Raw genomic sequence first — 21960 nt, 5'->3', positions numbered from 1 at the left:
CTCTCTGAGCATCTGTTGAAAATGCTGGTCTTCTCCTGCCTCTGCGCATTAAACACAAACTTAGAAATCAAGGATCCTCTAGTGACTGCTTCTAAAAGTTCTCTAAGGCACAGGGGCAAAGCAATGGATTCAGGGAGACCTACGAACTATGGACATCAAAACTAGACTTCTTAAGTCTTTAGAAATACTAAATTCGAGCTTTTCCCTCATGCCAAGTGAACAATTCATTACTCATTTACATGAAATCATCATTCTATAAAACCCTGTCACCCTGAGCCGTATAAGATCCTTTTGATGATGGCAGGAAATTACTCTTCTTAGTCATTACTTTTACTGTAGTGGCAAAAAAACATCCTTTACAGCTAGTGAACAAAATGTAGTAAAAACAAGATGTAAGAGTAGCCTTGTTTCAGAATCCACTATTAATCATAAAACAATGAAGAGATGAAAATTTCTATGAAATGCTCTAGGTCTTCTGAAAATATTCTGTAGTACAGTTATGAGTGGTAGGAAATTTGGGTGTTCCAAACTGAAGATCTCCAAATGCTATGAACTCAAAGCTTAAGTAATCCAGCATGCTGGAGCTACAAGGAACCTGGGTGATCACCTAATGCAACCATTTTAGAGATGGAAAAAAAAAAAAAAATGAGGTTCAGAAATATTTCTAGAATGCCACCCGCTTTACAGATGTCTATTAGAGCGGCATATGGCAACCAGACCTGACTACAGGGGCGGAGACTGATCAGAATAAAACCCACAGTGCTTTGAGGGTCTGCTCATCTGAGCCACGTGGCAGTTACCCGGTAGGAGTCACATAACCCCGATTTCACGTCCCTGTAGTGAACATGGTTGTCTTCAATGGGATAGGCTCCCCCAGAGAACTCAACTCTCTATGCTCAAAGACATATTCACACGGCTTCACTTCTCAAAGCACAATGTGATTTGTATTCGAACTAGAAGTATAACTGAATGACTGTATAATAAGAGATTAAATGAAAGCATATTGGTATTATTTATTTTTTCTCTTCTTAAAAAAAAATTAAAATATTTTCCTGAAGTATTACCCAGACAGAACAGTAGCAGCAGTTTTCACTCTATTTTCCTATATAAATTTAGACTAGGCTCATCAATCCATTTTCAAAATTACATGTTTTAAAACTTTTCAAGCAACTTTTTTCAGGAATATAAAACATCCCATATTTTTATTGCTACTGAAGAATTCTGCACCGGTATCAGCAGACTTGGAGGAAACAACATGAAAGCTTCTCACAACATACAGTTTCTATTATTAGTAGGGTCATAAGGTCATTCATAGGTTATACAAATCTAAAAATATATCCACTGTCCTCACAATTAAAATCTGACTCAAAGAACAGTCAGGATCAGTTCTCAAAGAATAATAGTCAGGACCAATGTTTGAGTGACTGATCTTGTTCAACCAACCACTGGCAAACTTAAGACTTTACTGATTTCTTGGTGACTGAATTTGAAATGAGAAACCTGCCCATACATCTTTCTTCTGCTTCCTCTTTCTGGAACATATTATTTCACCTGCGTATCTAATGATAATAACTGGTCTACAGGTGATATAGTTTCAAAGTCTACACATGATTTCAGTATTTGTAGAGTTCCCCAAATGTACTACTCAAGGCACAGGAGCTGGGAGGTGGGTTTTATGGACTCAGTTACTACCTGAAAATGACACTTTGTAAGTCAAAGGGGTATTCGATGATCCCTGTGGTGGGGACTCGAACTCTAAGCACATCTTGTTGCGTAGGCAGGTAGGCAGGGTCAGCAACGCGGTCCAAGTCATTAAGATAGCTAGAGGAGGGAAGACATAATGAGAACGTTAGGACACCATCATGCCAAATCTGCCTCTCGAAATGGGAGGGCAAAAATAAATCGTAAAAGAGAGGTGGAGAAGAGGAAGGAAAATATCAGAAAGGGATAGAGAGATCTGGAAAGTTGAAAGATAAAGTCAACCTTCCACTGGCCACAGCAAGGTAACCCATCTATGGATTATCTGGTTCACAGGCTTTCTCGTTTCTTCTCTCTCACTTAGAACCCATACAAAAAGTAGAGGGGGGAAAGAAAAGAAATACTTTCTGCTTATTTAGCAGGTCTGGTGGGTAAAGCAGGAGTTTAAAGCAAACTGATTTTGAATTACTTATACTGTTTGTATACTTGTATAAACAAACATAACAGAGTTATACGTAAGGTCAGGACACTTTTTTTTTTTTTTTTGCCTTTTTGCAGAATATCAGAGCCTTTTTTCTGGAATGTATTTCCTTATTCCCCTAAGAGAGGACAGCAGCATAACATGTCCTAAATTCTGTCCAAAGCTAAGTCATTTGTGATTAATGTGAAGCCACAAGATTCGAGATTTCTGGTTACTGAGCTAACAATGTCTAAGGTCAGATATTCCCAGTGTTTAGAGTCACGACACCTAAACTTTAAATTTATCTGCTTCTATGATACTTCTGCACTCCTTAAAAAAAAAAAAAAAAAAACCCAACAAAAAAAACGCTTTCCATTTTGAAATAATTTTCGACATACAAGAAGTTGCAAAAATATTCCAGAGAATTCCCCTGTACTCTTCCCACAGCCTTCCCCAATAATAACACCTTACATACTGACAATGTATTATCAAAACCAGGAAACTGACATTGATCCAATACTAGGAACTCAACTACAATCTATTTAGATTTCACTAGTTCTTACACACACACACACACACACACTTTTTGGTGGAGTGTATAGTTCCGTGAAATTTTATCACATGTAGAGATTCATGCAATTCCCACCACAACCAGGATACAGAACTGTTCTGTCACCACAAAGAAAGTGTCCTGTGTACTGCCCTCCTAAGCCTAACCCCTGGCAACGACACATACGGTCTCCATCCGAGTCATTCTGTCATTTCGAAAACGTTATATTCCATTTACCTTTCATTCTCTCAAATTGCAAAAAGATATTTTGCAACTTGAAGAACAGCGTGATTTGACAGAACTAATGGCAAACCGGTGAGAAGGACCGGTCTTCATGGCGTCCTGATGATTTCAAAGGCTTGCTACACTCCCCTTGGCCCTGGAGAGAATGGGGCCCAGCTGTGGTTGCAAAGCATACAACTACCAAGTGTATACATAAAGTAACTAACGTATAAATAAGACTTAAAGAATAGGTGGTCCCACTAGTAGAATCGGAAGGGATTAGAATCTCAACACCTTAAATGCCCACAAAACACGACAGGGAGTTCTGAGGTACGTAACAGGAAAGGTCTGGAGCAAGCATGTTGTCACTCAGCAAGTGCACAACCATTTAGTTGACGAGACCTACCTGTGGGAAGGGTTCTGTCTCACCCAGCGTTATTTTTGCCTCAGAACCTAAAAGAGGGCCTGGCAGATAGTACGTAATGAATATTTGTTGGATGGAGAGATGGATTTCCTATGCTGGCATTTAGTCTCAGCATTATTTATTTATTTATTTATTTAAATTTTTTTTTAAGATTTTATTTATTTGCGAGAGGGAGAATGAGAGACCAAGAGCATGAGAGGGAGGAGGGTCAGAGGGAGAAGCAGACTCCCTGCCGAGCAGGGAGCCCGATGCGGGACTCGATCCCGGGACTCCGGGATCATGACCTGAGCCGAAGGCAGTCGCTTAACCAACTGAGCCACCCAGGCGCCCCGTAGTCTCAGCATTATTTAAATACCATTGTTACTAGTGGTGTTTCCATATTAATTATTATTAAACTTGAAACTGGGTGTTAACAAGAAAGATTGCATTAATTCTCTAAGATTCATGGATCATAAAATAGTAGAGCTAAGTGACTTTAACAAAGACATAAAATTACTGCCTTTTTGGAGGTATATCAATTCTCTGAGACAAAAAAAAGATAATCTTGGAAATTCCTAGTTCAAAGCAATGAATTCGTTAGTATTCTAGTGGCCTTATCCCAAACACATCAATGATTCTCTAGCTGGCAATTTGCTCTCTACTGACTGATAGGAACCAGCCCGATACCTTGAATTATTATAAAAATGGCTAGACCCTGAAGGGAGCCTGCCAGGGAGCCTGCTTTTCCCTCTCCCTCTGCTGCTCCCCCTGCTTGTGCTCACTCTCTCTCTCTCTCTCTGTGTTTCTGTCTCTATCAAATAAATAAAATAAAAAAAGAAAAAGAAAAAAATGGCTAGAGGATGAACGCAGGGAGACTAGGACAAGACTGGTGTGAGAGGCAGGAAGGAAAATGGACTGGATCCAAAATTTTAGTCAGTATCGTGGCATGGTCTTGGAGGTAGGGTTAACAAGCCCATGTTCTGGGAGTTGGTTTGTATCTCATTCTGGTTTATCTCATCACACTGTAATCAACTGCTAGTCTATAGACATGAAGTCTTCTGATTTGAAAAACTTGAAGTGAATGTACATTTGGAAACCCACGAGACTACCATTTATTTAACCACATATACCAAAACCAATTCAGAGGAATCAGAGAACTTCTAATTTACATTGGCAAGCTGGCTCAGAAATATGCTGCCCAGTAAACCGTTTCTGCTCACTTACTGCAATTCACAGAGGTCACACAGAGGGTGGTTCATTCTTGTACACAAGGTGCTGTCGTGTTCCTGGGGCAAAGAGAAATCATGGCTTTCCATTTCTCGAAGGTGAACTGAACAGACTACTCTCTGCCCCTCCACTTTCAAATATCAATGTGTATTTGCAGAGGAGAACTTAAAAAATCATCACAGGAAGTGGGAAATCATAACACTGCCCCTGATGGGACAAGACAGAATCGGGGTACTGATTCTGCGACCAAAAAGCCACTTAAAAGGGCTTACTGAGTCCCCTAAAAATATGGCTCACGATATCTCTCCATGAAGCAAGGGCAGTACCGCAATAGAATATCTAAAGTGTTCATATACAGGCAAGAATATTTTTCCTTCGTCTTTCTTTTGCTCCTTTTCAATGTCAGTACGGTCCACAAAGAGTTATAAAAACATACTTACACTGAGCACTGACTTGCTGCTTGTCATGCTCTGCTCTATCTGTTCACTGCGCAGGTGACAACAAATTGCATAGCAAGGAAATGACTATTAAAGATGTTCCATACATTTCTACAGTTCTTGCTTGACATTCTTTTTGCTTTTTCTCAGTGGGGTGGTGGAGAGAAAGGCTCACTTCAATTTGGAGTATTGAAGCTGGATTAATCTAGCTCCACAAAAGAAAAAAAAGCTGAAAGGAACAGCACTGAGATCCGCTAGTTCTACTGTACATCATCTAGAATCCAAATCAAGGCAAACCCAAAACACCTCCAAAACAAGGCAAGAAAAACAAAACGAAAAAAACACAACAAACCACCCAGCCACACGGAGGAAGGTCTGGGTGTCTCAGGAGCTACACCGGGATTGAAGACAGGTTGGGGAAAATTTGTGGAGCAGGTGAAATGTGGGTGCAACGGAGTCCTGCATCTTTCACTGCCAGGAAGTGGCCAGCATGGAGAGCTTCTCACTGCATAAGCCCCACCCATGTGGCCCGTTGTTCTGGGCTCACAGCACTTTCTGCATTTCACATCTGCTTAGGGGAAATAGCCACTCCTGTTCCTTTAGAAATATGGTTACGGAGCGGTAGGACCAGCACGTCCTCATGTGTTGATTCCTGTCACATTCTAAGAAAAGGTAATAGAAGAGTCTCTGAACTGAACCGTGCTTTCCATTGAAGCATCTCATAATCCTAGGAGAAACTTGGGTGGACTATGGGGGCGGGGGGGGGGCTCGCAGTGGATTATTCCATTCATTTAACCTTTTACAAAGAAACACCGAGGTCTGAACAAATTTATATTGCAGAGTAAATTCAGAGAGTTAATTATAGCTATAATTTGTTTTGTAGGAATGATTCTGAGTGGCTGCTGAGGTCATTCTCAGGGTGTTGCTATGGTGACAGGCACAAGGTACATTTCCAAGGCAATGTATGTGTAACAAGTGGCTGGCAGTAGGTCTCTCCTGATGTCAGGGACTTATTTAACTGTCTAGGAGACAAGACATGTTTAAGAGTGTGCCAGAAAATGGGAGGTTTGGTTGATGAATCCATACTCCAATCCACCCATGGGGACTGAATACCTTGCCTTTGCTTTGAGACATTTTGTAATTGATAACTTGGTAACTGATTAAAAAAAAAAAAAAACCCTCAATATCTTCCCACATGTGTTTGCCCGGTCAGGACTTTCACACTCGGTGGAGTCAGGGATCATGACTACCTTTGTTCGTGTCTGGTCACCGACACTTAGCCGAGGGCCTAGAACACAGCAGGTGCTCAACACGTGACCCAAATTAAGACAATTTTATGGAAAATATGGTAGTGGTTAGGACGGCAGGTTACACTTTCTAGGAGAAAACACAGGAGTAAGGGGGTTGTTAGCTACCTGCCTTTATGTAATTACCTTGCTGGGCTATTACTGGCCTGATTATGTAAGAACTAAATTCTGAATTTAAATGCCTCTGACGAATGTAGAGACAACACAGAGAGGAAAGGCATCATTTAACTTCATTTAGCAGATGTGCTTCCCGCTCTTCTTCAGGTCCTGGCCACAGAGTGAAATAATCTGTAGATCCGTTTCATGCTTGTCAATATTAAGCTTTTAGGCCTTGGAACTCCCTCTAGCCTTCGCACCTACGAGAATGTCATGGTCAAAATGTATCCGTGAATTCTAGATGACCCTGCATTTTTCTTGTGGTAGGAAAGAAATGATTGAAATGGAGGGAGTGGTACCTTATTGACAGACAATTCTGACTTACTCTGTTTAATGGAAGAAATGGGTTTCTAAAGGTTTTCAGTGAAAAGCAAGGCAACAAGAAAACTCATGTAGTAAGATTTCAATCATTTCTTTCCTACCACAAGAAAAATGCAGGGTCATCTAGAATTCACGGATACATTTTGACCATGACATTCTCGTAGGTGCGAAGGCTATGTGTGAGATCCCCAGGATACAATCCCTGCCTACAAAGGACTTCACCAACGTGTGGCAACAAAAGGGTTATATGAAGAGGAGAAATGGTAAAGTTTATTAGGGATGGAATGAACATTTGTTTGTTTTGGACAGAGCATTTTCTAGGAACTTGTTTGAACTGTCTCTAATCCTTGGTGATTATCCACAAAACATCCTTCTGTAGTATGAGTGACTTGATTAAGGAAATCATGCTCATTAGTTTATAATTACACCTAGTAACTGATAAATTCCTTATATATTTAACTTCAGGATCACCTCTGGTTATAGAAAAATAAGAAATTCAGAAATGGAATATAATTACTTTAAATAGTTAAAAATATATGAGAGAAGCTTAAATGTCACCAAAATAAAAGCTCCAATCAAATTAATTATGGCATTTTCTCAATTTTTTTTTTTTTTTTTAATTCCAATTGGGGGCACCTGGGTGGCTTAGTTGGTTAAGCGACCAACTCTTGATTTCAGCTCAGGTCATGATCTCAGGGTTGTGAGATGGAGCCTAGCCTTGGGCTCTGAGCTCAGTGTGGAGTCTGCTTAAGATTCTCTCTCTCCCTCAGCCTCTGCCCCTTCCCCTCCCCGCCCTCGTCCCCTCTCCAAAAAATTCTAATTGCTCCTCTCTTTTGACAATAGTTTGTCAATAACAGTTTTGAATTCACCTTCCAATTTAATTTATGCTCCAATTTGACATGTAATGAGAACTTATTTTTGTTAGAAACATCTTTTTAAAATTAAAGAGAAGGGGCACCTGGTTGGCTCAGTTGGTTAAGCTAGCCAGCTCTTGGTTTCTGATCAGGTCATGATCTTGGAGTCCTGGGATCTGGCCCTGCGTCAGCCTCCCTGCTCGGAGGGGAGTCTGCTTGTCTCCCTCTCCCTCTGCCTCTCCCCCTGCTCCCTCCCTCTCTCTCTCTCTCTCAAATAAATAAATATATAAATCTTTAAGAAAAAATTAAAGAGAAAAAACCCCATCACCTATGACTGGGAGGGTAATCAAAATCTAAACCAAGAATAGCACAGAAATGAGAAATACTGTTGTTTTTTTTTAAATGCAAGAAACATGAATAAAATTTAGAGATGACTCAGCAGGTAAAATATATCACATTATAGCTGTGGTTTAAAAAAAAAAAAAGTAGTAAGTTATAGGCATACAACCCTCAGCAATTACACCAAAAGGGGGAAAGTACCTGTGGGTGGTAAGTGAAAAAAGAAATCTCTGGCGTTTGGTATAAACCCAACCAAACATAGTAAGATAAATGAACAGCGCCTTGGAGTATTTAACGTTGCTTGCTATGGGGCGGTGGTGTGGGTACATGTGGAGTTCTTCAACTCCTGCAGAAGGGCCTCCTGGTGAGAGGCTGTATTTATGACAGATTTGCAGCTCAAGTCAGATACTGAAATGGAGTTCTGGCACAGAAAATCACTCTAGGTAGAATTTCACATTTTTAATTATTGAAAAGAAGGTTAGAAAAACTAGGTCGGCTTCATTAAAAATCCTAAGAAGACCTCATTGTAAGAGGAACAGTCTTGGGGGAGTTGAAAGCTAGATCATGCCGTGAGATCTTATTTGGCCCTGTCAAAAGCAGTGGAAGCTAAGGAGAAACCAGAAACACATGGTTCCTGCACATGACCACATGACCACAAGGATTCAAAGGCAAAAAGTAAAAGAAATTGTCAAAGTGAACACTCAAAACAAACAAACAAAACAACAAAACAAAAAAACTAGAGGGAAGTAACCCCTCGGCAAAACTGCCATTCTGAGGGGAGAGTCAAGCATAGGTTTTGGTGCCAAGAGCCATCCAAGTCCCTCCCTCATCTGGCAGATCCCGTTGCTGAAAGGAGCCTGGTTGGTAATCTGGTTAGGCTGGTTAGCTGCACGGGATTACTCATTACACAAACACTTTCATCCCCTGGAGAGCTCATGTTGTGGAGGCCCAACCAACTTTCCTCCTTCCTTTTTAACACCTGGCACAAGCATAATCAGAGCTCAAGGAAACACAGCATGCATTACAGGGATTTGGGTCCTAAGACATGATTTGTTTTCAATACAGTATTCCAGATTTAAAACAAAGATCACCCAATGGTAGCAAGCAGGTGTCGCTCTCATGGTTTGTGATAACAACGCACGGGAGACTGTTCTGTGGGACAAAAGAGATGTCTAAGGAATCCTGCATTCCAACGATCCTTTGCCAAAGAACTTCAACCAACCCCAGAAAAGCAGATTTGTAAATTAAGTATCTCATAAGAAGATCCTATCACTGCATTTGTTAGTTTCAGGTTCTTAGGAATCTTATATAGGGATAGTTGATCCAAATATTTCACATAAAGGAACCACCAGCATCAAATGGGGATGCCATTACATTTCGGGACAGGCAGGCAGGGATAAAAGGCAGTTTCCTGACATTTCTTGCTCTGTTTCAGGAGTATAAAAATTGTATTCAGGATCACCTCTGGTTATAGAAAAATAAGAAATTCAGAAATGGGATATACTTTAAATGGTTAAAAATATATGAGAGAAGCTTAAATGTCACCAAAATAAAAAAGCTCCAATCAAATTAATTATGGCATTTTCTCTCTTGAATTTTTTTTTTTTTTTTTAATTCCAATTGGGGGCACCTGGGTGGTTTAGTTGGTTAAGCGACCAACTCTTGATTTCAGCTCAGGTCATGATCTCAGGGTCGGGCAACAATGTGTCTGCAATGCAGACACGAGAGCCTGGGCCAGGCTTGGGTCCCAGAGACAGATTCTCAAGTCTGTCGCTCCAACAAATAAATTGACCTTATAATGAAAAACAAAAGCAAAATGAGAAAAGAGAGAGAGAGGAAGAGAGACAGAAAAAGGAAGGAAGAGGCCTTTTTCAATTTGCTGGTTTGGCGTTGTGCTTTGTTAACTTATTTGTCTTTTATAGGATAACTTTCAAAGCTGCCGACTAATTTTGATACAATTTTTATACTCCTGAAACAGAGGAAGAAATGTCAGGAAACTGCCTTTTATCCCTGCCTGCCTGTCCCAAAATGTAATGGCAGTGCTTAATTCAGTTAATTTACACAAATTTATTGAAAAATCTGTTATATGTTAGAACTAATGCACTGTGTGTGTTGGAGGGAGGGGGGGTGGGCACAGGGAGCTGGTTCAAAATACTTAAAATATATATTCTGTGCCTTGAGGGACATCAGACTACCTGGGAAACAAAGATAGCACAGATGAATCAATTAAGAAATAATTAAGTGCCAAATTGTGAGCTGCTAACTATGAATGCAATAAGAAAAGCGAGATGATTCTAAACCATAGTCACTAGAGAATAGTGTGGAGAAGTGGGGGCTGAGTTAGGTCGTGCAGATGAAATGGGATTAGAATAGGCAGAAAGGAAGAGAGAAGATGGGAAGAAATTAGGAAGGACACAAAATTTACTTTCTTATTATTCACTCATTCATCCAATTACGTTCTCTGAAAGTCTACACTGAGAGCTAGGCACTGTGCAGACACTGAGTGGGAACCATAAAATAAGTGAAAAAAGATGTGAGTCCTGTCCTCAAGGAGCTTGTACTCTGGCAATGGAAATGAACGAACTATAAATAACTATACTATAATGCAGACATGATGTGGGTCATCAGAGAGGCTCCAGTGATTGTAGCCAAGAGTCAGCCATGAGAAAAAAGCCTGCTGATTAAAGCAGGTGTCTCAATGTCATGTCCCCTTACCTTGGGTATTAGTTCTGGAGGTGTAGGATCAGAACTTTCATTCTGACAAGGATGATCAGGTCCGAGGAGCTGGTCATACTAAACTACCTGAACTCATTACAGATCAAAGTTCAGTTCATTACTTTAAATCAAGATGCCACAGTGATAATGAAGACACAAATCAGGGTCAGCCAGAGTCAAAAGACTGCTTGGCAGGCAGGGAGTCACAACAGAGGAACCCAAATGACCTTAAGGATTGTATGTGGATAGCAAGGTTCCTGGGCTCACTTGTGACTGGAGGTAGGGTTGTCTTCTGGTCACGTACGTGCATGTTCTATTAGGCCCCTTACAAAATCCTGTCAATCCTACTCTCAGTCCCATTGATGGTTCAACCCTATTACACTCTCCTTTGCCAGCTGCATCAGGCATTACAATGGGGCAAAAGGCAAGACATGTAAGACACGATCCTTGCTCTCAGAGCCAAATCAACTCAATGAGCACTTCTGGTCATCTCTACCACCTTTAGTGTGGGGTATACGAGATACAGTTCTCTGGTGCTCGCTTCCTATCAAGCTTTGTTGTGCAAAGCAATACTTACGGAGGGAGTCCTGCTGAAGGAATGTAGGCTGTCCATTCTCTGAGTACCCTAAACTTTAGCTCTGGCTCACTCAGAGCACTGGGGTCCTAAGGTAAGTTCTATCTAAATGGAAGTGGAAGCAGGATACCAGTTGCCTTTAAACATTCAGTCTTTTTCTATATGAGCGATTTGCCCTTTTTGGTGGTGGTGGGTGGCGGGGAATCAGATAGCAAATATTCTAGGCTTTGTGGGCCATTCAGTCTCTGTTGCAACTGATCAACTCTGCCATTGGGCTCAAAACCAGCCATAGGCAATACAAAAACAAATGAGCATGGCTGTGTTCCACTAAAACTTTACTTACAAAGACAGGCAGCAGGCTGAATTTGGCCTGCGGGTTTGCCGGTCCTCCTTCTGTAGTAACAACACCCCTGGTCTCTGCTGGGGACAATGCCATCCTGGGTGGACCAACCTGCACAAGTCACAGATGCTCTGGCAGAACGTGAGCAGGCAGCAAACTGACAATGTGAAACGTGTCACCCACATCCACGGTGCCCTTCAGGCAGACTGAATGAATGGCACACAGGTGCCCTTTCCCTACTACATCTCAGTAATGAAGGTTAGAGTGTTAAAGCGTATCTAAGTCTTATCTTAGCATCTCTAAAGCGCCAAGCGTTCTAAAAAAGGAATAATAAAGACCTGCATCTTAGAATCATCAGAGTTCACTGTGGAAGACAAATACAGAGGTTTTTTGTTGGTTTTGTTTGTTTTATTCTTGCAAAAGGTTATTAGGAGATATGGCTCATTAGATAAGAAAACAGAACAAAAATAGAAGTAAATATGTCACTCAAGAGAAAAAAATGACACTCTACTGTCACTCTTTAAAAAAACAAACACATTTAAGATCAATGCCCTCTTCTGAGCCAAAGATGGCATTTTTAGTAATTTAACCATGTAGAGAATAATCTCTTTGTTCATGCCATTTTCAGGTAAATTTCGGGATGCCAGATTTTCACTTGACTGCATAGGATAATGGTTTCTCAGATGAAGAGTCTACTGTAATAGATCACAAGACTTCAGAATTTAAAAGAGAATTTAGAGATTATAGATCACACACCAGAGTCTGAGACAAGTGAGATTTACTTAGTGAAAGGCCCAGAGGTGATGAGTGGTAGAGGGAATTCCATCAAAGCCTAGATCTTGACCCAGTGTTATCCTGACAAGACAATGGTCTTGTCTGCTTCCAAAAGTCTGCTTTTGTAGGCTTACACTTCCTTTTTATCATCAGATAAAAAGTAAAGTCAGGATGGCTGTGAGAGTCAGAGGAAACACTAGACGTCAAATATTTGGCTTATCAAGTAAGGGAACTTTTAGCAAGGTATCTCTTCCAAGAAGAATTCGGCCCTAGATCAGGTGGATAGGCTAAATCTACCTCTGAAACTCCTTTTGCAGTTCAAATTCAACATCCAAACTCCTCGTGCATTTTTAAATTAAAATAAAAATTTAAGCATGAGGTTAAAAGTAAACTCCAACGTTGACTTATGCCCCAAGGCCAACAAATATATGTATTTTGGATTTATTGGGCTATGGAACATATGGAAATTTCAAGAAGGTGTCTGATCTGCTGAACTCCTTGGAGGGAATTTCAGGCAAGTGAGATTAGGGATTATTTGGTCTCTTAAGGTGAACACAGAACAGTCTTTGCCAAAAGCAAAGGACTTTTCTCACTATGTGCCAGTGCGGTTAAGATTTGTGTTCTCTGGCTAATGGCAGGGAGCTTTTGGTACTGTAGGCAGTGAACTCATTTCACCTGATGTTTCAATACATTAAAGCAGGTGGTAGTCCCCAGAAAAAAGAAAAAAAAAAAGGTAAAACCTACAGCCATCTGTTTATTGTGCTCTTTATCTAAAGACATTCAGAGCCCTCAGGCTTTTTTTATCAGTAACAAAAAAGTTAATAAAGGAATTTATAAAATTCTCCAGCGTCTTAGCATGCTTTTTATTCTTTCAATAAATAAAACTGGAAGAATATACCAAATCAAAGCCAATTGCAAACTTATCCCAAACTGCTTCTCCATCGCCTGGACTTCTCCCATCTCCTTGCTTCCATGCTACCTGTCCTTTGAGCCATCTGATTGTTTATTACGATCAGTGAGTTGGCTAATCAAAGTAGAAAAAAGGAAGCTCAAATGATTTTGTTGTATCCTTCTTACTGGCTCTGGTTTGACTCCAGCAAAAAGTTAATGGATAGAGTATGGGGGAAAATGGTTGAGACTGTAGGTTAAAATAAAGAAGTAATAATTCTGAATTATCTGTGACTTAGAACATCTTCCATGGTGTATGAATAACTGATGTGTTGTTAAACAGGGCAAATTTTCTGGATGATAATCAAAACCCTGCTGGGTTTGTTTTCCCGTAATTCTACATAATTTTCCCTCTTGACCTTACACACAGGGAAGGACCTATAGGCAACATTTATAAACATTAATGAATAATTTGCATCTTTCCTGGTAAGTGATTTACCTAGACACAGATATTTATCTATTAGTCTATCATCTATTCATCTAACTATGGTCAATTTTCTATCTATCTATGTCTCACCCATCCATCCATCCTCTGTAAAGTATTTCACAGTGATTAAAAGCTTGGGCTCTAGAGACAGAAATCTGATTTCAACTCCTACTCCTATCACTTACTAACTGTGTGACTTTAAACAAGTTATTCAACCTCTCTGAGAACTGGTGTCCTCTACTATTTGATGGGCATGATGGGAAATATCTACCACTTTAGGCAGGTTTGAGGATTAAACGAAATAATGCATGTAGATGACTAAGTATAGAATCTAACATAAAGCAAGTGTTCAGCAAACAGGAGCTACAATGATAACAGAACTTTCCAGAACCCAGACCTTCAAAAACAGCAGGAAAGAAAAAAAAACAAAACCCAAAAACAAACCTCGAATGCTTTCAGCTCTGAAACTTCATACTTCATCTAGAATGACACCTACATCATGGTCACTGAAATCATGGAAATTACCCATCTATTATTTCAGGGAACAATCATTTGTGAAGGTCAAACATGAGCAGTCCCTGTCAGGCTTTGAGGAGAGAGACACTTTAGTAAAGACTATCAGAGGCTAGACCCCTGAATAGGGTCTTGAAGGATGAAGAAGAGCTCAGCAGATAGAAAAGAAGAGAGCATGCTTGGCCTTTGCTCTCAGCATTTCTGGCAAGTGGCCGGCACTGACTTTCATCAGCAGCAGGGTCCTGGAGAGAACAGCGATGATGTCACAAGCTCTGAGCAGAGGTGTGTGGCAGGCCCCACTTCTCACCCTGCTAGAGATGACCTATGTATGTGTCCCCTGAATCTCAACTGAATAACCACAAGCAGAGACAGTACTCAGAGAAGTGGGTCGTGAGTTCAGAAAGAGTTCTGTAAGGTGATGATATCGTGTTAAGAAATCAGGTCCAGAATATCAATGAAGTATTGTTGATTTTAATTATAAAGACAGGACAACATAGAAGAACTACAGGAAGTAAAGAAGGGAGATAAAATGCTAAAGATACAGCAGTGGAACGCACACAAACATGTCAGGAAAGAGGTAACAACTATCCTGAATACAGAGGAAAGAATGATTTTGAGTTATGTGTATTTCATAGTTCCTCTGTAAAAATGAAGTCAGTACTGGGACTCGGTGGTGCTCAAGATGTAGGGCCCACATCCTCCTCGGTGCTCTTCCTGCAGTTCCCAGAGTGTCCGCCGGGGCAACATGTGAGAGAGAGAGAGAGAGAGAGAGAGAGGCAGACACACATGGAGCGCAGCAGCAGGTAGGTGAATCCAACATGCCACAGGTCCTATCCTTCTGCTGGGAGGGTTTTCCTAGATAAGGAAAAGGAAAAATGCCCTGGACTAACTGGGGAAGAATAAGGTGTCTCTCATACTCAGTGGGATTAAAGGTGGGCCAGCCAGGCTGCTGGGCAGTGGTCTATAAAGAGTACTAAAACATCTTGGGAAGAGACCAGAAACATGGGCCCAGTTAACTCAGGTTTCTACATACAACTCCTTACATAACTGGTAGCAATATATTGGTTCTATCCTCTCTTGAAGCAAAGAGTCTTCTAGAGAAAATAAAGGGGGGGAGCCCCAAACAAAATACAAAACACCTCCCTACGTTTCATGCAGCTAAAGTGACCAAATCTTCCTGTTTAGCCAGGATTCCCAGCTTATACCTTTTATTTTAGCCTAATTATTAATAGCTACCCCTTCCTTCTCAAAATGTCCTGGTTCGAACGATAATTCTATGGTCACCATCTATTTCATCTATACAACAAGTTACTATAACAAAAAGATCGAAACATATGCCTTTTAGCAGAAAATTTATTAAAGGGTAATCAAATAGCAAACCTTCTATTTCACCGAAGAATACCAAAGTGGACCAACTGATAAAAGTAGAAAAATCACTCTTTTATAAACCCTAGGGCAATTATTAAATCACACAAGACATCAAATGGAAGTAAAAGCATTAAGTGAAGAGCTGATGGGGAACCAGAGATCACCCAGTGATGAAGTAACACCACGCAGATTGCTTTCGGTGGCAGGAGGAAAAATACAACTTTATAATGAAGGGTGTCAGTGCCCTAATACTTTGGTGAGCCTTCCCTTCACCAATGATGAGCAAGCATCACTTCAAGTGCATTCTCCTCACATTTAACGTGAATCTAATTGAGTCTTTAAATGTAATTTCCAGTTTATAGTAAATTCAGGAGACAAAGGAGCAAGTTAATGCATACTACATAAAGCGGCAATCAGGCTAATCTCTTCAACATGCCAATGAAATGCAAACAGGACTCCACTAGATCACAAGAGCCTAAGGGACATAAAAACCAAAGCAATGTGCAGTCTTAAAACCGACCAACTCTAAAGGACATTTTGGAAGAATCGGAAGTGTAAATATGAACTGGGCATAATGATAAAAAGGACTGATGATTAATTTTATATATAATAGGGTATTATTTATTATGAAGGGAAATGTCCTATTTTTTTTTCAAGAGATGGGTACTGAAATGTGGGTATATAAGAATAAGTAATAATTTACTTTCTTCCTTCTGCACACAAATATGATTAAAAAATAATTAGGTGCATGTGCATACACATAAACCCACATATATATAGCTCAGAAAATCAACTTCTCCATATCCCCATTAGGGGAAAGTGAAACTGTTTAAAGAATAATCACTTGAAGGGGTTTAGATGCGCCTGTCCCAGCTGCCCCCACACCTCGGTCTGGCTCCAGCATCAGGGATGTGCCCAAAGGCATGGTTCTATGGTAGATGGCAGCCTATACAACAGAATTCTAAGATGGCAGCTTTCCCAGAATCCCAGTGCTAATGGGGGTCTGAACAAATGGTCTTGAAGAGCTCTCTCCCTAAAGCAGTAGATGTTGCAACGTCCTATTCTTGTACTAACTCATGGGCACCTGTCTAGAAATCACAAATCTCAACTGAGGAGCATCACCAGATAGGGGGACAGCCTTGTCTCAAGAACACAGGCACAACACTTCATAAGGTGTCCTCAGGGCAAACAGGAATCTCTCCCAGGGTCTATCCTCAGAGTGGGAGGCAAAATCGTTTCCTAAGGGGGAACCCTCACCCTGGTAAGCATGTAATTATTAGACACTGGTGCTCTGAGGCCCCAATGGCAAGACCTCTTTGTAGGGAGAAAAGTCACAGGTGACAGGTAAAGAATAGAACAGGTGAGGAAGGGGGAGAGACAGGATTTATGATAGAAGCTGAGAGAGAGAGGTTAGATCTGATGAGAGACTGGAGGATTTATTAGTAAATATACTTGATCATGGAGGATTTATTGCTTAATAAGGGCCAGGAGAGGCATCTCAGTAGTACGGTGAGAAGTGCAGAGGAGGAACAGGAGAACCCAAGAGAAGGACAGATGAGGGCGGAGGGGAAGCAAGCAGATAGGAGGAGACATACTGAGCAGGAACAGGGAACAAGCGATAAAACACAACAGCACCATGGGGAGATAGATGAAATCTGAAATGGCAAAGCAAACATAAGGACAGAGGGGGCAGGAAATAAGAGAAAGACAGCTGGTCAAAGGTTGAGGGGGCAGAATTTGGAAGAGACAAGAGCTGACGATATCTCTCATATGTGCACTCACAGAAACTCATACAGTAGGGGCTCCAGAGGGAGGGACGAGGGCCGAAGGCAGGCGGGCAGAGAGCAGAAGAGAAGGAATGGAAGAGCAGTGACCTGGAGGTGTGGAAGAAGGCAAGAGAGAGTCAGGAATGAGGAAAGTGCACCTGCCATGGGCACACCAGGGGATTCACAGTAGTTAAAATACGACTGGCGCGGTGCTCATGAGCCCTTCTATGGCACATTCCAGAGTTACGGAATTCAAATTTCCCGTAGGCATAGAAGAACTGTTTTGACCAGGCAACATTTCTGTGGCCGACCTGAATCACAACGTATCTTACACAAATGCCTAGAACGAGAGTAAGAATGTGATCTACTGTCTTAAGAAAACAGAACTGGACAGCTCTTGGATCTTCCAGGCACTATGAGTGAGGCCAATCAGCCTAGGGGGCTCCTTATTTTCCCCACAGCCCTGCTCTCATCCAGTGGGTCACTGCATCATACAAACTGGCCTGAGGCTGCTAATTATTCTCCACCCATTCTTCTGTCCACCCAGAACCAACATAAGAGGCAAATGCTGGGTTAACATAATTAATGTAGACAGAAATCTGGCTAAATACTACAAAAGTCCATTTTTCAGGCGCCTGATTATCTACATTGCTGACTGCATTGATTACATCAATCCAATGATTGCCAGATCTTCACTTTCTTTCTGTTAGGCGAGGTTTAATCTAGAGAACTAAGAAATCTCTCTAGGATGCAAATCGCTCCCAGGACACATGATTTTGATTGACAGCTCACAGAATAATTTTGGAATGCATGCAAAATTAGACTCACACACAAAATTTTCATGCAAAGGCAAACCTATCCATCAACATAATAGTGGCTCCCAGAAAGCAGTCAAGGTTCTGTGTCTGGAAACTGGAAACTGGGAAGTCTGATGTGTTAGAAGCCATAATCAAGCGTGTATGTTTGGAGGTTTTAATGTGTGTGGGTGCTTTCTAGCACATGACAAAAAGATCAGAAATTTGTATGAAAAATTATTATTATAGGATTTCAAATCACAATGGAGTATGTACTTGAGAATTGCTGGTTTACAGTTTGGTGGAAGAGATGGGCTGGTAAAATCAGATTCCTCGGGTCTTCAGTCTGTTTTTTGAACAGAAAACAGTAAAAGAAATACTCTCCCTGACTCATGATGCCAGTCCCTTAGAACACAGTCTAAATGTATGAGGTTGGCACAAGTTTAAGAGCTCTATTTCTTCCTAGCTGGAGTGTGAGGCAGATACCGTATACAAAGCACAAGAATGCAGTAAATTATCAGTGCAGAGTGCACGAAACTAAAGAAAGATCCAAAGGGCCTCCTGGATGAATACTCACTATTTGGTAGAGTCAGACAACTGATACTCTCGTCGTCTATCATAGCATTCCTGGATTCCAGGATCATTCCATAAACTCTTTATTGCATCTACGTATGGATTCTCAAAAGCAGACACCTTCTCCACGTCGACTTCTCGAACTAATTGTGCATGAGCCTGTTAAAAACAAACAGAAAGAGCAGCTTTAATCTCTCTCCTTTCTGTCACTGAGAAGTGCCTCTGGATCATATGGTATACTGTGCACCACTGACGTCTTCCTTCATATGTTTTTTCAAACTGTTTTATCAAAAAGTCTTGCTTCCTCTTTTTTTTTTTTTTTTCCTTAGAATCCAGTCCCAAATCTTTCCCTAGAGAGTAAACCTTGAGGCTACTTAAAGTCGATTAGAGGAAGACGGGGAAGACAGTGTTCAGTCCCCATCGTAACAGTGAGGATGTCATGTTACACATATGATCATTTCTGGTGATTATCTGAATCCTAAACCAATATTATTTAAGAGGAAAAGGACAGGAATAATTATTCCCTCTATGTTTATAGTTTATTATCATCAAATACATAATTTACCCAGCCCTTGAGTGTTTACAGCTTAGCAGAAACTTAATCAGACTCAACTAATTGGGTTTAGTTTCTATCACTCCTTTTCAGGATAGGGTATGAAACCCCTAGAAGAACAATTAATATTAATGATGTGAAACACAGTGACCATTCCCCCTCCCCTCCATTCCAATACACCTGACTTTCAAAGTATTTATTTCATATCTGCCTTATCGACATTATCAGACTGAGAATTTTATTAATTTTTTTAATGAGGAAAAAGGACTTTGTTATTTTCATCATACAACATTTAGCAGGAAAGAGGTAAGGAGATTTAAAAAATTTTTTCAACAAGATTGAAATCAAAATGCTGTACGGTCAACCCTGAAATTAACCGAATTATACCAGTGCCTAAAATCCCAGTCAAAATAAGTTTCATGGATGTAATAAGTTACATCCATAACCTGTAACTACACATGGTACATTAATATAATTACATTAATATATGTGTGTGAATTATACATAAACATAAATATCCAAATAAATATAACTACCTTGGAAATTGGAGATACGTAGCTGATAATATATTTATATACTCGCAGAAATACAAATTTTCAAACTAGGTTAGTTGATGCCTATCACGATCACATGATGACCTAATTATTCATTTCAAAGAGTTTTACGCAGATGGAATTTTAAGAAACTTTTTAAATAAGTTTTTTTTTTTTTTAAAGATTTTATTTATTTATTTGACAGAGAGAGACACAGCGAGAGAGGGAACACAAGCAGGAGGAGTGGGAGAGAGAGAGAAGCAGGCTTCCCACGGAGCAGGGAGCCCGATGCGGGGCTCGATCCCAGGACCCTGGGATCGTGACCTGAGCCGAAGGCAGACGCTTAACAACTGAGCCACCCAGGCGCCCGAAACTTTTTAAATAAGTTTAATCCATGTTAGACCCTGTCTGGTTCCCAAACTTCACCTTCCTTCTCTTCCAAGTGGGAAGGGCCATATCATTAGACTAATCTTGACTTAAGTAAGGTTTTAAGAAGCCCAACATGATGAGACTGAAGAAATCACCTTTCTTGTTAGCTCTGTTCTGACCTTGCAGATCTAGTAAGTGAGGAATTCTAGCTCCGCTCTGGACCCCAATCTTGGAAAAGGGATCCCTGTAGTTGCTTTCTGTACCTAATCCCTATCCAGGCAAACTGTCTTGTTATCCCAGCAGCAAACCTGTCAGCCTGGAGTCCTGTTTCTGAGTCCCACTCCAGGTGGGCCTACCTTAGTCAAAGGTCCTGTCCAGCAGGTGTATGCCTCATACCTCTGCGGTATACCTAATGTCAAGTTTCAACCCCTGCCTTTCTGCCCCGTGCTCACTGAAAGTTCTAACTTAGTGTCCTGAGACAGGACAATGATCACATCCTTGGCATAATCCTAAATTAGAGTCCCTATGGCTACGTCTTTATAACACAGTTTTCTAGAGGATTCTGTGGATATGGGAAGCACCAGGGTACAGAGCAGGGGTCTACACCTGCTGGATATACTCTAAAGACAAGGTTTTGAATCTGACTCTACTTCTTCTTATAACCCTAGGTAAATTGCTTACTCTTTCCAAATATTATTTCTGGTGGGGAACATACCGCCCCACCAGCCTCAGGTTGCTTTGTATTGTATTACAGTACTGTAGCTTGGTGATTCTCAAAAGGCAGCATTACATGGGAATTTGAGAGAAATGCAAATCCTCTGGTCCTCAAACTCTGTGCATCAGAAACTCTGGAAGTAAGGCTCAGCAACCTGTTTTAAGATTCTGATGCATGCAAAAGTTTAAGAACCAATGCAAACTACAAAGCACACAGATGCTCGTTGTTCTGATCATAATTAATTGCCTTGCTGGCCAAGAATTGTTATGGGAAGCTAAAGAGAAGAGGCTCACAGAGGCAACAATCATTCCAAAGCAGATGTCTTAAGGGCCAGAAAGCCACGAAAATGACTAACATGGGCCGGATACAGGCAATAGGGAGTAATGGGGACTGCGGCACATTGACAAACATGTTCCCTAATCAAAGACCACAGCTGCTGCTTAGCTACAACCAATTGCCGCCATTGGCAAAGGTAGGCCCATTGTTGCCAGATCTTCCAATTTTTCAAGGAAGCCAAAAAAAATCTAGGTTTTCCTATGAATTATCCCTTATTTTAGATCTTGGCAACCCTATAAAAGATAAATAAAACATATCTGTGCCTGAGCTAGATCAGGAGCCATTCATTTGCAACATACGTTCTAAAAGATTCTTTTCCATTTGCTTCCCCGATGAGCTTGACCAACAACACTGTCCTGCACAAGCTGGAATACAGTAGCTGGCTACTGGCGAACACATGCTAAGGAGTAGGTAATTTTCAGTCCTTTCCCACAATAATATTTAGACAAATGATTATACGATCCATAGGAAGAAATGGTTGGGACCTCACTCTGAACAAGGTAAAAACGACATGGCAACATAGGTTAGTATAGGTACTATTTCCACAATGCATTTGATACTTACTACCCTGGGTCAGTCATGTCATTTGGAAGGAGTCCTGTTTCTGTGTCTAGAGAAGTTGGCTTCTGCCAGAGAAAACAGCTTCAACATACCAGACACTTTTCACTATTATGATTAAATGTTTATT

The 21960-nt window shown here is 40.8% G+C and overlaps 1 protein-coding gene across 1 annotated transcript in view; it reads right to left on the bottom strand.

The window, feature by feature from the left end:
• The window catches only part of GNAQ (G protein subunit alpha q), a 311400-nt gene that overhangs the window by 78749 nt on the left and 210691 nt on the right, over positions 1-21960 (bottom strand). Inside the window, exons 3-4 of the mRNA XM_035029009.1 lie at positions 18771-18925; positions 1693-1821 (exon numbers count right to left, since the gene is read on the bottom strand). Coding sequence (XP_034884900.1) covers positions 1693-1821; positions 18771-18925 — 284 coding nt within the window. The remainder of the gene's footprint in view (positions 1-1692; positions 1822-18770; positions 18926-21960) is intronic.

This window comes from Mirounga leonina, unplaced genomic scaffold (genome assembly GCF_011800145.1).
Source record: "Mirounga leonina isolate KUSES-001 unplaced genomic scaffold, KU_Mleo_1.0 Mir_224, whole genome shotgun sequence".
NCBI lineage: Eukaryota > Metazoa > Chordata > Mammalia > Carnivora > Phocidae > Mirounga > Mirounga leonina.
Note: the sequence above shows the minus strand (reverse complement) of the source record. Positions and strands in the feature narration are given on the sequence as shown.